The sequence below is a fragment of the Balaenoptera acutorostrata genome, chromosome 13, assembly GCF_949987535.1.
Source record: "Balaenoptera acutorostrata chromosome 13, mBalAcu1.1, whole genome shotgun sequence".
Taxonomy (NCBI): domain Eukaryota; kingdom Metazoa; phylum Chordata; class Mammalia; order Artiodactyla; family Balaenopteridae; genus Balaenoptera; species Balaenoptera acutorostrata.
Window position 1 is genome coordinate 24439462 of NC_080076.1, and position 13851 is coordinate 24453312.

Below are 13851 nucleotides of genomic sequence, written 5' to 3' on the forward strand. Positions count from 1 at the left end.
TTCTATTTCCTCTATAGTAATAATAGTAGGTACCATTTACTGAGTTCCTGTTACCTACTAGGTATTTATATCCATCTATCTGATCCTTACCAAACCTTGAAAGACAGTTCTTTTACAGATATAGCAACAGGCTCAGATAGATAGAGTTTTTGATCTAAGGTCACATAGGAAATATCAAAACCAGATTTCAAAGCCTGCTCTGCTTGACTCCAGTGCTTGTGCTTTCTCTGTGGCATCATGTGCCTGCCTCCTCGCTGCCCCCTCATGTGTTTCTGGTGCTCAGATGGCCTACATCCAGGTCTTTAACTTTCTTACTTCAGTTGTCTGACTGTGCAGATTTGTGCCTAAAGAGAGCAATGTCTTATGAAAGGCTGGGTTTCTTCTTTAAATTGTCCTTTCAGGGAACGCTGTGAGGAGCTCCGTGTTGAGTTGTGCTGTATCCATCAGAAGGCAGTGAGCAAGGAGCGGAAAGCACAGATAGCATTTAATGAGGAGCTGAAAAGGCAGAAGCTGGTGGAAGAGCAGATGTTCTCAAAGCTCTGGGAGGAAGACCGACTGGCCAAAGAGAAGCGAGAAGCCGAAGAGGCGAGGAGACAGAGAGAGCTGATGGAGAACACACGGCTGGGGCTGAATGCCCAGATCACCAGCATCCAGGCGCAAAGGCAGGCAGCGCGGCGGCTGAAGGAGGAGGAGGCGCGCCTTGTGGTGGGTCTTTTGAAATGCTTGTGATAGGACGATGAACTCAGTGGCTAGAGTACACAGTTCGCTGGCCTGCTACTGTAGTTTGCCTGATGGCCAAGGCTCGTTCACAGGGCAACAGACCATGGTCAGAGCCTTGGATTTCAAGGCCCAGATGACAGTGCCATCTCATTGTGTAGGGCAAGTTACTTCACTACTGTGATTCAGTTTCCTCATCTACAAAATGAGGCAAAGGGCACTTGTCTTTGTTGTGAGGGTGAAATGGGATAATCATCAGCAGTGCCAATGAAGCCTAGTGGCAATTTGGCAACATCCCCCCATTCTTTGATATGGGTAATTGACAATTTCCAAATCCTATATAAAGTGCTTATACAACAGCTACAGTGACCCCCCAGACCACCAGCATCAATAATTTTGTTCCTACAAGATCACTGCCCCTCGTATATACAAATTAGAGTTGTCAATGGAAATGTGTGCAAGCACTCAAGAAGGTAACAATTTTATATGTATATAACGCTTTCAACATCTGACACTTTAATACCACTAAATTTAGGAAGATGGTAATATTTTCCTGGGAAATCCCAAGTATTGAAATATGAAACCATAAGAAACATCAAAGGTAAGGTACATGCAGAGCCCAGAAATCTTCTCTGGGTTTAAGATTGTTTTATTTTGAAGAGTTTAGTAGAAGATCTCTAGGAAAATCAAAATAGTGACCCCCAAATGGCCTTATATATACCCCCTCCTCTGGTGTAAGATACTTAGTGAGCCATGTTTACTCACAACACTTCTGACACCAAATGTGTGGGTTTTTTTCTCACATCAGACAATACTCTGATGCCCTGCAGACACTGATTAGGTGTACTACAATTTGATTCAGTTCTGATACTATCTGGAATTAGTGTCAGACTCCATAAGTTGAAAGGCTTAGTCCCACAAGACTGCCCTCACTTCAGATACCCATCACAAGTAGTGGGTCCCTAGGTTACCCACACTTCTGTCCAGCTTGGCTACAAAGTCCAAGGTTCTCATGACTCCCCCTCAGTTTCAGTAATTCACTAAAACAACTCATAGAACTTAGGAAAGTGCTTTACTTACCCTTACCAGCTTATTGTAAGGTATACAACTCAGAGATGGTCAAATGGAAGAGATGCATAGGGGAAGGTATGTGGGGTGGTACACAGAGCTTCCATGCCCCCACCACCTTGATGTGTTCAATCCAGAAGCTCTCTGGACCTCGTCATTTGGGGGTTTTATGGAGGTTTCATCACATGGGTGTGATTGATTAATTCAATCGCTGTTGGTGATTGAACTCAATCTCTGGCCCCTCTTCCCTCCCTGGAGGTCAAGGGGTGGAGCTAAAGTTCCAACCCTCTGATCACATGGTTTGGTCTTTCTGGTTATCATCTCCCATCCTGAAGCTATCTAGGGGGTCCAGCCACTGGTCATCTCATTAGGCTACAAAAGATAATCGTATCACTTTGGAGATTCCAAGGGTGTTAGGAGCTATGTGCCAGGAACCAGGGGCAAAGACAAAATATTTATTTTTTATAACACACCCAGCTATCTCTATTTCTACCTTACTTTAAAAAGAATTTTTTTTTGGAAATAACTTTAACGAGGAGTTGCCAAAAATATTAGAGTTTCTGTGTACCTTTACATAACCAAATATTATATATATAGACTTATAAAGACTTACACTGGTATAATACTTTCAACTAAAGTTACTCCCTTATTTAACTAAACTAAAAAACCCTTCTTTGGATTTCACCAGCTTTTACAAGCACTCTTTGGAGGAAGGGGTATAGTTCTATGAAATTTTACCATATGTAACCACTACATTTATGTAACCACTACTGAAATCAGGATACAGAATTGTTCCATCATTCAAAGAAACTCCTTCCAGCTACTCCTTTATTGTTATAACCTCTGTCAAAGAAAATTCAATTAACAATCAAATTAAGAAGAAAAAGAGAATTTTATTCAAGCCAAACTAAGGATTATAATACAAGAGACAGACTCTCAGAAGCTCTGAGAATTGTTCCACCTGTTAGTAGTCGAAGGCAAAGTCATATACATTTTCAAGACAGAGGATCAGACATCAAAATGACACACTGACATTTTACATAAGTTCACCAAAGATACATAGTCCGGGTAAGCATGTACAAAGCAAGCAGTAAGTCACCATGACCCCTTACAGAGTTGGGAAAGAATATTAATCTTCTATAAAGTTCTATTGCTGGCGTCAGAAGAAAGAAAAAATAATTGATCTTTGCTGTGAAGTAGGCATTCCCGTCTTTGAGGAGGTCTGGTTAATGTATAATGAAGATGCACTTTGCACTCTAAAGGGGGAGGGAGGAGGCCCAAACAGACAGAGAGAGAGAGAATTTTAGGTTTACATTTTCATCTTGCCTTAAAATATAAATTTTATTTCATCACCACCCTCAACCCTAACCCCTGGCAGCCACTGATGGGTTCTTTATCTCTATTATTTTGTAATTTCAAGAATGTTATTCCACCCTTTTTAATGTTATAATTATAACATTTGTTATAAAAGTAATGTTATATTAAATAATAATATGAACATTTTCAAATGCACAGAAGTGGAGAGTACAATGATCATACTCATGTACTGATCTCCCAGTTTCAGCAGCTGTTGCATTTTGACATGTTGATTTCCTATATTCTACCCCCTTCCACTTTTGTTTTAAAATATGTCCCAGGGACTTCCCTGGTGGTCCAGTGGTAAAGAATCCGCCTTACAATGCAGGGGACGCAGGTTCAATCCCTGGTCAGGGAACTAAGATCCTACATGCCGCAGGGCAACTAAGCCCGCGTGCCACAACTACTGAGCTCGCGTGCCTCAGCTAGAGCCCACGTGCCACAAACTACAGAGCCCATGTGCTCTGGAACCCAAGCACCACAACTAGAGAAGAGAAAACCCGCACGCCACAACTAGAGAGAAGCCCGCGTACCACAACGAAGAGCCCGCATGCTGCAACGAAGATCCCACGTGCCTCAGCGAAGATCCTGTGGGCCACAACTAAGACCGGACGCAGCCAAAATATATATATATATATATATATATGTGTGTGTGTGTGTGTATATGTGTGTATATATATATATATATCCCAGACATGTCATTTCTCCCTTAAATACATCTCAAGTATGCATCTCAACAACATGATTAAGGACATTTTCTTATACAATGCCAATATCAAACCTAAAAAAATTAATAATTCATTGTTATCATCTAAAATCAGCATCAAATTTCCATCACTGTCTAAGTTATTTGACATTTAAAGCAGGATCCAAACATTGTTGTCCTCTTATAAGTCTCTTTTAGAATGAGTCACTGTTTATTATTCAAATCTGGTCACATTTGAGATTGAAAGGGGTGCATTTAATTCAGTACATAAGCGCAACAGTGTAAAATCAGAACTATCCTGGGGAAACCAAGACATGGTAAACTGCTTTTAGGTCTCTTAATTTTGAGCAGTTCTCCCCCCATACCATCTTTACCTGCTTCATAGTCTGATTTGGCTGATTGCTGCCTCCTGGTATGGTCAACCTTACTTTTTAAAAAGTGTGGCCTGGAACTTCCCTGGTGGTCCAGTGGCTAAGACTGTGCACTCCCACTGCAGGGACCCCGGGTTTGATCCCAGATTGGGGAACTAGATCCCACATGCCACAAGTAAAAGTTTGCATGCCACAACTGGAGATCCCGCATGCCACAACGAATGTCCTGCACGCGGCAACTAAGACCCGGTGCAGCCAAATAAATAAATGAATGAAAAATAAATAAATAAAAAGTGTGGCCTGCTATCCCACTGGCTTTCATGTTTGATATCCATCATTTTTCCTTAAATATTGCAGAGCATTTTTACTTTTATTGTCTCATTTGACCCTCACAATTCAGTGTGGATTTACTCTCATGACATTAACGGAAAAGTCTAGCATATAACTTCCCTCTCACAAGCCAGAAATCGTGGCAATCATGGCTGTTGTGAGTCTCAATTAGATCAAGTCAATGGGGGATTGTATCCCTCCTCACTATAAATGTGTCATCTCCTGTCCCCGCTGGGCAAGGACTTATCCCTCCAGGAGAGTGCAAATGCCTTTGACAGGAGGATTAATGCCTCAGTTTATACCAAACTCACAGCACCCAACAGCAGTGGTACCCCAGTTAAAACTGCTTGATTAGTCAGGCAGTTAAGCTAGCCAGGAGGGTCAGATAGATAAGAAAATGAGAGGAATGGGGGAGAGCTTTTAAAGAATAAAAAGCTTAATTTACTTTTGTATATTTAGCTGATGTGGACATCTCCATTTCTGGACTCTTATTGCTGGTTAATAATGTATCCAAATCTAGATGTGCAGATGTGCATAGAAGACTAAAGTCTGGAAGGTCAATACACCAAAACATTGAGAATGGTAGTGGGTGAATGGGTATTAAGAATAAAAGTGGGGGCTTCCCTGGTGGCGCAGTGGTTGAGAGTCTGCCTGCTAATGCAGGGGACACGGGTTCGAGCCCTGGCCTGGGAAGATCCCACATGCCGCGGAGCGGCTGGGCCCGTGAGCCACAACTGCTGAGCCTGCGCGTTTGAAGCCTGTGCTCCGCAACGAGAGAGGCCCGCGCATCGCGATGAAGAGTGGCCCCCACTTGCCACAACTGGAGAAAGCCCTCGCACAGAAACGAAGACGCAACACAGCCAAAATCAATCAATCAATCAATCAATCAAAAAAAACATACGCATCTGATTCAAGATCCTCATTAAAAAAAAAAAAAAAAAGAATAAAAGTGATTTATCCTTATACTTTTCTGCATTTTGAACTCCACAACTATTTATTACTTTATAATCATACACAGACAGCAATTTCACAAAGCCGTATTGCTGATTCAGCAATGAAAAGGCAAGTTTTATTTCTTATAGTACCTTTTCACCCAGGAGTGTGTGTTTTCAAGAAACCATTTATTCTCACCTCTTAAATGAAATGCATTAACTTCTTTGTTTTGTCCAACTGTACTGATGCATTATCTTCACTATTGTTCTGCCATAGGAAAGTGACAAAGCACAGGTGAAACTTGAGAATGAACAGGATAAGCTAAAGAAACAGAAGACAAAACAGGAAATGAGGGCTGCTTTGCAAAAAGCCCTCCAAGAGAAGATGGAGCATATTCAGCAGGAATACAGAGAAGATCAGGACTTGAACATGAAGATCATGCAAAGCGCCCTTCAAAACTTACAGGAAGAGGCTGATAAAAAGAAGCAAAAGAGAGTAAGACATTTATTCAGTGCCTACTGTGTGCTGGATGAGATTCCTTGTTGAGCTCTCAGTCTTATGGGAGCCAGCCATGTGTAGAATAAAGCATAACTGCTACTGTAAGTGTGGTCCACGAACCAACAGCATTAGCATCATCTAGGAGGATGTTAGAAACAGAAATTCATAGGCTTCAGACTCAGAATCTCCAAATTCAGATCTTGGCCAGGACAAGAAACCTGTTTTAACAAGCTCTCCCAGGTGATTCTGATGCTCACTAAAATTTGAGAACTCCTACTCTATAACATGGTGTTAGTACTGTGATAGCAGGATGGGATCACAGGAAGTGGAGTGACTAAGTATGTCCAGAAGTTGGGGAAGACATCACTGAGAAAGTGGTGTTCAAGTTGTACTTTGAAGGATATGTAGTTTTGACAGGCAAAGAGAGTAGAGAAAATCACTCCAGTGTTTATTTAACTGTTTCTTTAAAATTTGTATTGAACTCTTTAGGGTGTTGTTCTTTTCCTAAAGGTACTATGATTTGTTTTGTTTTGTTTTGATAGACTTTATTTTTTAGAGCAGTTTTAGGTTCACAGCAAAATTGAGCAAAAAGTACAGAAACTTCCCATATACCCCCTGCCCCAACACATGCATAGCCTTCCCCATCCTCAACATCCTCCACCAGAGGGTACATTTGTTACAATCGACGAACCTACATTGGCACATTATCACCCAAAGTCCATAGTTTACATTAGGGTCCATTCTTTGGTGTTGTAGATCTATAGGTTTGGACAAACATATGATGACATTTATCCACCATGAGAGTATTATACAGAGTGATTTCACTCGGCTAAAAATCCTCTGTGCTCCACCTGGTCATCCCTTCCTCCACCCCAAACCCCTGGAAACCACTGATATTTTTACTGTCTCCATAGTTTTGCCTTTTCCAGAATGTCATATCATTGGAATCATATAGTATGTAGCCTTTTCAGATTGGCTTCTTTCACTAACTAATACGCATTTAAGTTCCCTCCATATCTTTTCATGGCTTGATAGCTCATTTACTTTTAGCACTGAATCTCTTCCATTGTGTGGATGTACTACAGTGTATTTATCCAGTCACCTTCTGAAGGACATCCTTGGTTGCTTCCAGGTTTTGGTGATTATGAATAAAGTTATTGTGTACATTCTTAGGCAGGTTTTTGTGTGAACATAAGTTTTCAACTCATTTGGGTAAATATCAAGAAGCGTTATTCCTGGATCATATGGTAAGAGTATGTGTAGTTTTGTAAGAACAGCCAAACTGTCTTGCAAAGTGTCTATACCATTTTGCATTCCCACCAGCAATGAATGAGAGTTCCTGTTGCTCAGCATCCTTGTCAGTATTTTGTGTTGTCAGTGTTCTGGACTTGAGCCATTCTAATAGGTGTGTAGTGATATATCATTGTTGTTTAATTTTAATTTCCCTAATGTCATGTGGTATAGAGCATTAAGGATTCTGAACCCAATTCCAATGTGTAACGTGGTATCCAAGCAATGCTCGGGACACGAGCTGGGTGTCCTACAATTCCACTCAATTCTGGCACTATCTACCCAGAGATAGCATCGGATTCCACAGGGAAAGGGCTCAGTTCTATAAGACTGCCCTCTACTTCAGTTGCCAGTCTGAAGTAGCGCAGTCGCAAGCCCAGATGGTTACCTGTGCTTCTGACCAACTGGCTACAAACTGGAAGTTCCAATGATCCCCCTCAAACTCAGGATGCCAATTGCAAATCCAAGTTGTTACTTGACAGACTGGCTATAAATCAGAAGTTCCCGTGACCCCCTCCTTGAGTTCGATTGATTGGCTAGAGCAGCTCACAGAACTCAGGAAACCAGTTTGCTCACTAGATTACCAATTTATTACAGAGTATATTAAAGGATACAAATAAATAGCCAGATGAAGAGACATATAGGATGAGGTCCTGAACAAAGGAGCTTTTGTCCTCATGGAGTTTGGGACCTGGCATGGTGGAAGTGTTCTGGTTCCCCAATTCTGAACCCTCTCCTTTGGGGTTTTTAGGTAGGCTTCATTACATAGGCATGATTGGTTAAGTCATTGGCCATCAGTGATTGATTTGAAGGCTCCAAACCTTCTCCCCTCCCCAGAGGTCAGGGAACTGGGACTGAAATTTCCAACCCTCTAATCACATGGTTGGTTCTCCTGGCAACCAGAGGTGTGGTCCAAAAGTCACCTCATTAACAGAACAAAAGACAACTTTGTTGCTCTCATCACTTAGGAAATTCTAAGGGTTTTAGGAGCTCTGTGCCAGAAATGGGGATGAAGACCAAATATATATTTCTTATTATAAATCATAATATCACAAACATCTTTTTATATGTTTGCCATCTGTATATTTTTGATGAGGTGCCTGTTAAGATCTTTGGCTCATTTTTTGAGTTGTTTGTTTTCTTCTTGTTGAGTTTTAAGAGTTCTTTGTACATTTTATTGTGAAAGCACCCCTCCTACCGTCTTGTTGTAGCTTCTTCTTTGTCTTTGGATGTAGAATGTCTCTTCTGGTAGGTCCCAGTCTTTTTTTGTTAATGGTTGTTCAGCAGTTAGTTGTGATTTTTGTGTTTTCGTGAGAGGAGGGGAGCTCAAGTCCTTCTGTTCCACCGTCTTGTCTCCAATGCTCTCTGTATATTTTAGATAACAGTCCGTTATCAGGTAAGTTTTTAGCAAATACTTTCTCCCAGTCTGTGACTTGTCTTTCATTCTCTTGATCAGAGCTTTCATAGAGCAAAATTTTTAATTTTAATGAAGTCTAGCTTATCTATTCTTTCTTTCATGGATTGTGCCTTTGCTATTGTATCTAAAAGCTTATCACCAAACCCAAGGTCACCTAGATTTTCTCCTTTGTTATCTTCTAGGAGTTTTATATTTGACGTTTAGATCTTTGGTCCATTTTGAGTTAATTTTTGTAAAGGTGTAAGGTCTGTTTCTAGATTCTTTTTTTTTTTTTTTTTTTTGGCATGTAGATGTCCAGTTGTTCTAGCACCATTTGTTGAAGAGACTCTCTTAACTCCATTGTATAGCCTTTGCTTCCTAGTCAAAGATCAGTTGACTATATTTATATGAGTCTGTTTTGGGGCTCTATGTTCTTTTCTATTGATCTATTGATCTATTCTTTCACCAATTCCATACCGTCTTGATTACTATAGTAAGTCTTAAAGTTGGGCAGGGTCAGTCCTCTGACTTTGATCTTGTCCTTAAATACTGAGTTGGCCATTTTGGGTCTTTAGCCTCTTCATATAAATTTTAGAATCAGTTTGTTGATTTCCACAAAATAATTTACTGGGATTTTTTTTTTTTTTTGTAATTGCATTGAGTCTATAGATCAAGAATGGAAGAACTGACATTTTGACAATATTGAGTATTCCTATTCATGAACATGGACTATCTCTCTAGTTCTTTGATTTTTCTCATCAGCTTTGTGCTTTTCCTCATATAGATCTTGTACATATTTTGTTAGATTTGTACCTATGTATTTCATTTTTGGGGTGCTAGTGTAAATGGTATTGTGTTTTTAATTTCAAATTCTACTTCATTGCTGGTATATAGGAAATCAGTTGACTTTTGTTTGTTAACCTTGTATCCTGTGACCTTGCTTTAATTGCTTATTAGCTCCAGGAGTTTTTTATCGGTTCCTTCAGATTTTCTACATAGACAACCATGTTATCTGTGAAAAAAGACAGCTTTATTTCTTTCTTCCCAATCAATATACCTTTCATTTGCTATTCTTGTCATACTGTTTAAGCTAGGACTTTCAGTATAATGTGAAAAAGAGTGCTGAGAGGGGGCATCCTTGCCTTGTATCTGATTTTAGTGGGAAAGCTTCTAGTTTTTCATCATTAAGTATGATGTTAGTTGTAGGTTTTTTGTAGATATTCATTATCAAATTGAGGAATTCCCCCCTTTATTCCTGGTTTACTGAGAGTTTTTTTTTTAATTTTAACATGAGTGGGTGTTGGATTCTGCCAAATTTTTTTCTGCATTAATTGATATGATCATGTGGTTCTTCTTTTTTAGCCTGTTGATATGATGGATTACATTAATTGATTTTTGAATGGTGAGCCAGCCTTGCTACCTAGGATAAACCTTTATCATGTTGTATAATTCTTTTTATACATTGTTGGATTCAATTTACTAATATTTTGTTGAGGATTTTTGCATCTTTGTTTATAAGAGAGATTAGTGTATGTTTTTTTTCATAATATCTTTTTCTGCTTTTGGTATTAAGGTAATTCTAGCTTCATAGGATGAGTTAGGAAGTATTCCTTCTGCTTCTGTCTTGTGAAAGAGATTGTAGAGACTTGGTATAATTTCTTCCTTAAATGTTTGGTAGAATTCACCAGTGAACTCATCTGTGAATGGTGCTTTCTGTTTCAGAAAGTTAATTATTAATTCACTTTCTTTAATAATAGATATAGGCCTATTCAGATTGTCCTTTTCTTCTTGTGTCAATTTTGGCAGATTGTGTCTTTCAAAGAAGTGGTTCATTTCCTTTAGGGTATCAAATTTGTGAGCATAGAGTTGTTCATAGTATTTCTTTCTTACTCTTTTAATGACTGATGGATTTGTACATGTAGTGATGTCCCCTCTTTCATTTCTGATATTACTAATTTTGGTCGTCTCCTCTCTTAGTTAGTCTGGCTAGAGGCTTATCGATTTTATTGATCTTCTTAAAGAACTAGCTTTTGCTTTCATTGATTTTCTCTTTGATTTCCTGTTTTCAATTTCATTGATTTCTCCTGTAGTTTTTATTTCTTTTCTTCTGCTTACTGTGGATTTAATTTGCCTTTTTTTCTAGTTTCCTAAGGTGGAAGTTTAGATTATTGATTTTTAAAAAAAAATTTTTAACATCTTTATTAGAGTATAATTGCTTTACAGTGGTGTGTTAGTTTCTGCTTTATAACAAAGTGAATCAGTTATACATATACATATGTCCCCATATCTCTTCCCTCTTGCGTCTCCCTCCCTCCCACACTCCCTATCCCACCCCTCTAGGTGGTCACAGAGCACCAAGCTGATCTCCCTGTGCTATGCGGCTGCTTCCCACTAGCTATCTATTTTACGTTTGGTAGTGTATATATGTCCATGCCACTCTCTCACTTCATCCCAGCTTACCCTTCCCCCTCCCCGTGTCCTCAAGTCCATTCTCTACGTCTGCGTCTTTATTCCTGTCCTGCCCCTAGGTTCTTCAGAACCCCCCCCCTTTTTTTTATATTCCATATATTGTGTTAGCATATGGTATTTGTTTTTCTCTTTCTGACTTACTTCATTCTGTATGACAGACTCTAGGTCCATCCACCTCACTACAAATAACTCAATTTCGTTTCTTTTTATGGCTGAGTAATATTCCATTGTATATATGTGCCACCTCTTCTTTATCCATTCATCTGTCGATGGATACTGAGGTTGCGTCCATGTCCTGGCTATTGTAAATAGAGCTGCAGTGAACATTGTGGTACATGACTCTTTTTGAATTATGGTTTTCTCAGGGTATATGCCCAGTAGTGGGATTGCTGGGCAGTATGGTAGTACTATTTTTAGTTTTTTAAGGAACCTCCATACTGTTCTCCATAGTGGCTGTATCAATTTACATTCCCACCAACAGTGCAAGAGGGTTTCCTTTTCTCCACACCCTCTCCAGCATTTATTGTTTGTAGATTTTTTGATGATGGCCATTCTGACCAGTATGAGATGATATCTAATTGTAGTTTGATTTGCATTTCTCTAATGATTAATGATGTTGAACATTCTTTCATGTGTTTGTTGGCAATCTGTATATCTTCTTTGGAGAAATGTCTGTTTAGATCTTCTGTCCAATTTTGGATTGGGTTGTTTGTTTTTTTGATATTGAACTGCATGAGCTGCTTGTAAATTGTGGAGATTAATCCTTTGTCAGTTGCTTCATTTGCAAATATTTTCTCCCATTGTGAGAGTTGTCTTTTCGTCTTGTTTATGGTTTCCTTTGCTGTGCAAAAGCTTTTAACTTTCATTAGGTCCCATTTGTTTATTTTTGTTTTTATTTCCATTTCTCTAGGAGGTGGGTCAAAATGGATCTTGCTGTGATTTATGTCATTGAGTGTTCTGCCTATGTTTTCCTCTAAGAGTTTTACAGTGTCTGGCCTTACATTTAGGTCTTTAATCCATTTTGAGTTGATTTTTGTGTATGGTGTTAAGGAGTGTTCTAATTTCATTCTTTTCCATGTAGCTGTCCAGTTTTCCCAGCACCACTTATTGAAGAGGCTGTCTTTTTTCCACTGTATATTCTTGCCTCCTTTATCAAAGTTAAGGTGACCATATGTGTGTGGGTTTATCTCTGAGCTTTCTATCCTGTTCCATTGATCTATACTTCTGTTTTTGCGCCAGTACCATACTGTCTTGAATACTGTAGCTTTGTAGTATCATCTGACGTCCAGGAGCCTGATTCCTCCAGCTCCGTTTTTCTTTCTCAAGATTGCTTTGGCTATTCGGGGTCTTTTGTGTTTCCATACAAATTGTGAAATTTGTTGTTCTATTTCTGTGAAAAATGCCATTGGTAGTTTGTTAGGGATTGCATTGAATCTGTAGATTGCTTTGAGTAGTAGAGTCGTTTTCACAATGTTGATTCTTCCAATCCAAGAACATGGTATATCTCTCCACCTGTTTGTATCATCTTGAATTTCTTTCATCAGTGTCTTATAATTTTCTGCATACAGGACTTTTGTCTCCTTAGGTAAGTTTATTGCTAGAAATTTTATTCTTTTTGTTGCAGTGGTAAATGGGAGTGTTTTCTTAATTTCACTTTCAGATTTTTCATCATTAGTGTATAGAAATGCAAGAGATTTCTGTGCATTAATTTTGTATCCTGCTACTTTACCAAATTCATTGATTAGCTCTAGTAGTTTTCTGGTAGCATCTTTAGGATTCTCTATGTATAGTATCATGTCATCTGCAAACAGTGACAGCTTTACTTCTTCTTTTCCGATTTGGAGTCCTTTTATTTCTTTTTCTTCTCTGATTGCTGTGGCTAAAACTTCCAAAACAATGTTGAATAATAGTGGTGAGAGTTGACAAACTTGTCTTGTTCCTGATCTTGGAGGAAATGCTTTCAGTTTTTCACCATTGAGGACAGTGTTGGCTGTGGGTTTGTCATATGTGACCTTTATTATGTTGAGGCAAGTTCCCTCTATGCCTACTTTCTGGAGGGTTTTTATCATAAATGGATGTTGGATTTTGTCAAAAGCTTATTCTGCATCTATTGAGAGGATCATATGGTTTTTCTCCTTCAATTTGTTAATATGGTGTATCACATTGATTGATTTGCGTATATTGAAGAATCATTGCATTCCTGGGATAAACCCCACTTGATCATGGTGTATGATCCTTTTAATGGGCTGTTGGATTCTGTTTGCTAGTATTTTGTTGAGGATTTTTGCATCTATGTTCATCAGTGATATTGGCCTGTAGTTTTCTTTCTTGGTGACATCTTTGTCTGGTTTTGGTATCAGGGTGATGGTGGCCTCGTAGAATGAGTTTGGGAGTGTTCCTCCCTCTGCTATATTTTGGAAGAGTTTGAGAAGGATAGGTGTTAGCTCTTCTCTAAATATTTGATAGAATTCGCCTGTGAAGCCATCTGGTCCTGGGCTTTTGTTTGTTGGAAGATTTTTAATCACAGTTTCAATTTCAGTGCTTGTGTTTGGTCTGTTCATATTTTCTATTTCTTCCTGGTTTAGTCTTGGAAGGTTGCGCATTTCTAAGAAGTTGTCCATTTCTTCCAGGTTGTCCATTTTATTGGCATATAGCTGCTTGTAGTAATCTCTCACAATCCTTTGTATTTCTGCAGTGTCAGTTGTTACTTCTCCTTT

General features: G+C 39.1%; 1 protein-coding gene across 1 annotated transcript in view; it reads left to right on the forward strand.

Moving 5' to 3' along the window:
• CFAP53 (cilia and flagella associated protein 53) overlaps positions 1-13851 on the forward strand; it is a 57293-nt gene that overhangs the window by 27407 nt on the left and 16035 nt on the right. The window contains exons 4-5 of the mRNA XM_028162595.2: positions 402-705; positions 5758-5976. Coding sequence (XP_028018396.2) covers positions 402-705; positions 5758-5976 — 523 coding nt within the window. The remainder of the gene's footprint in view (positions 1-401; positions 706-5757; positions 5977-13851) is intronic.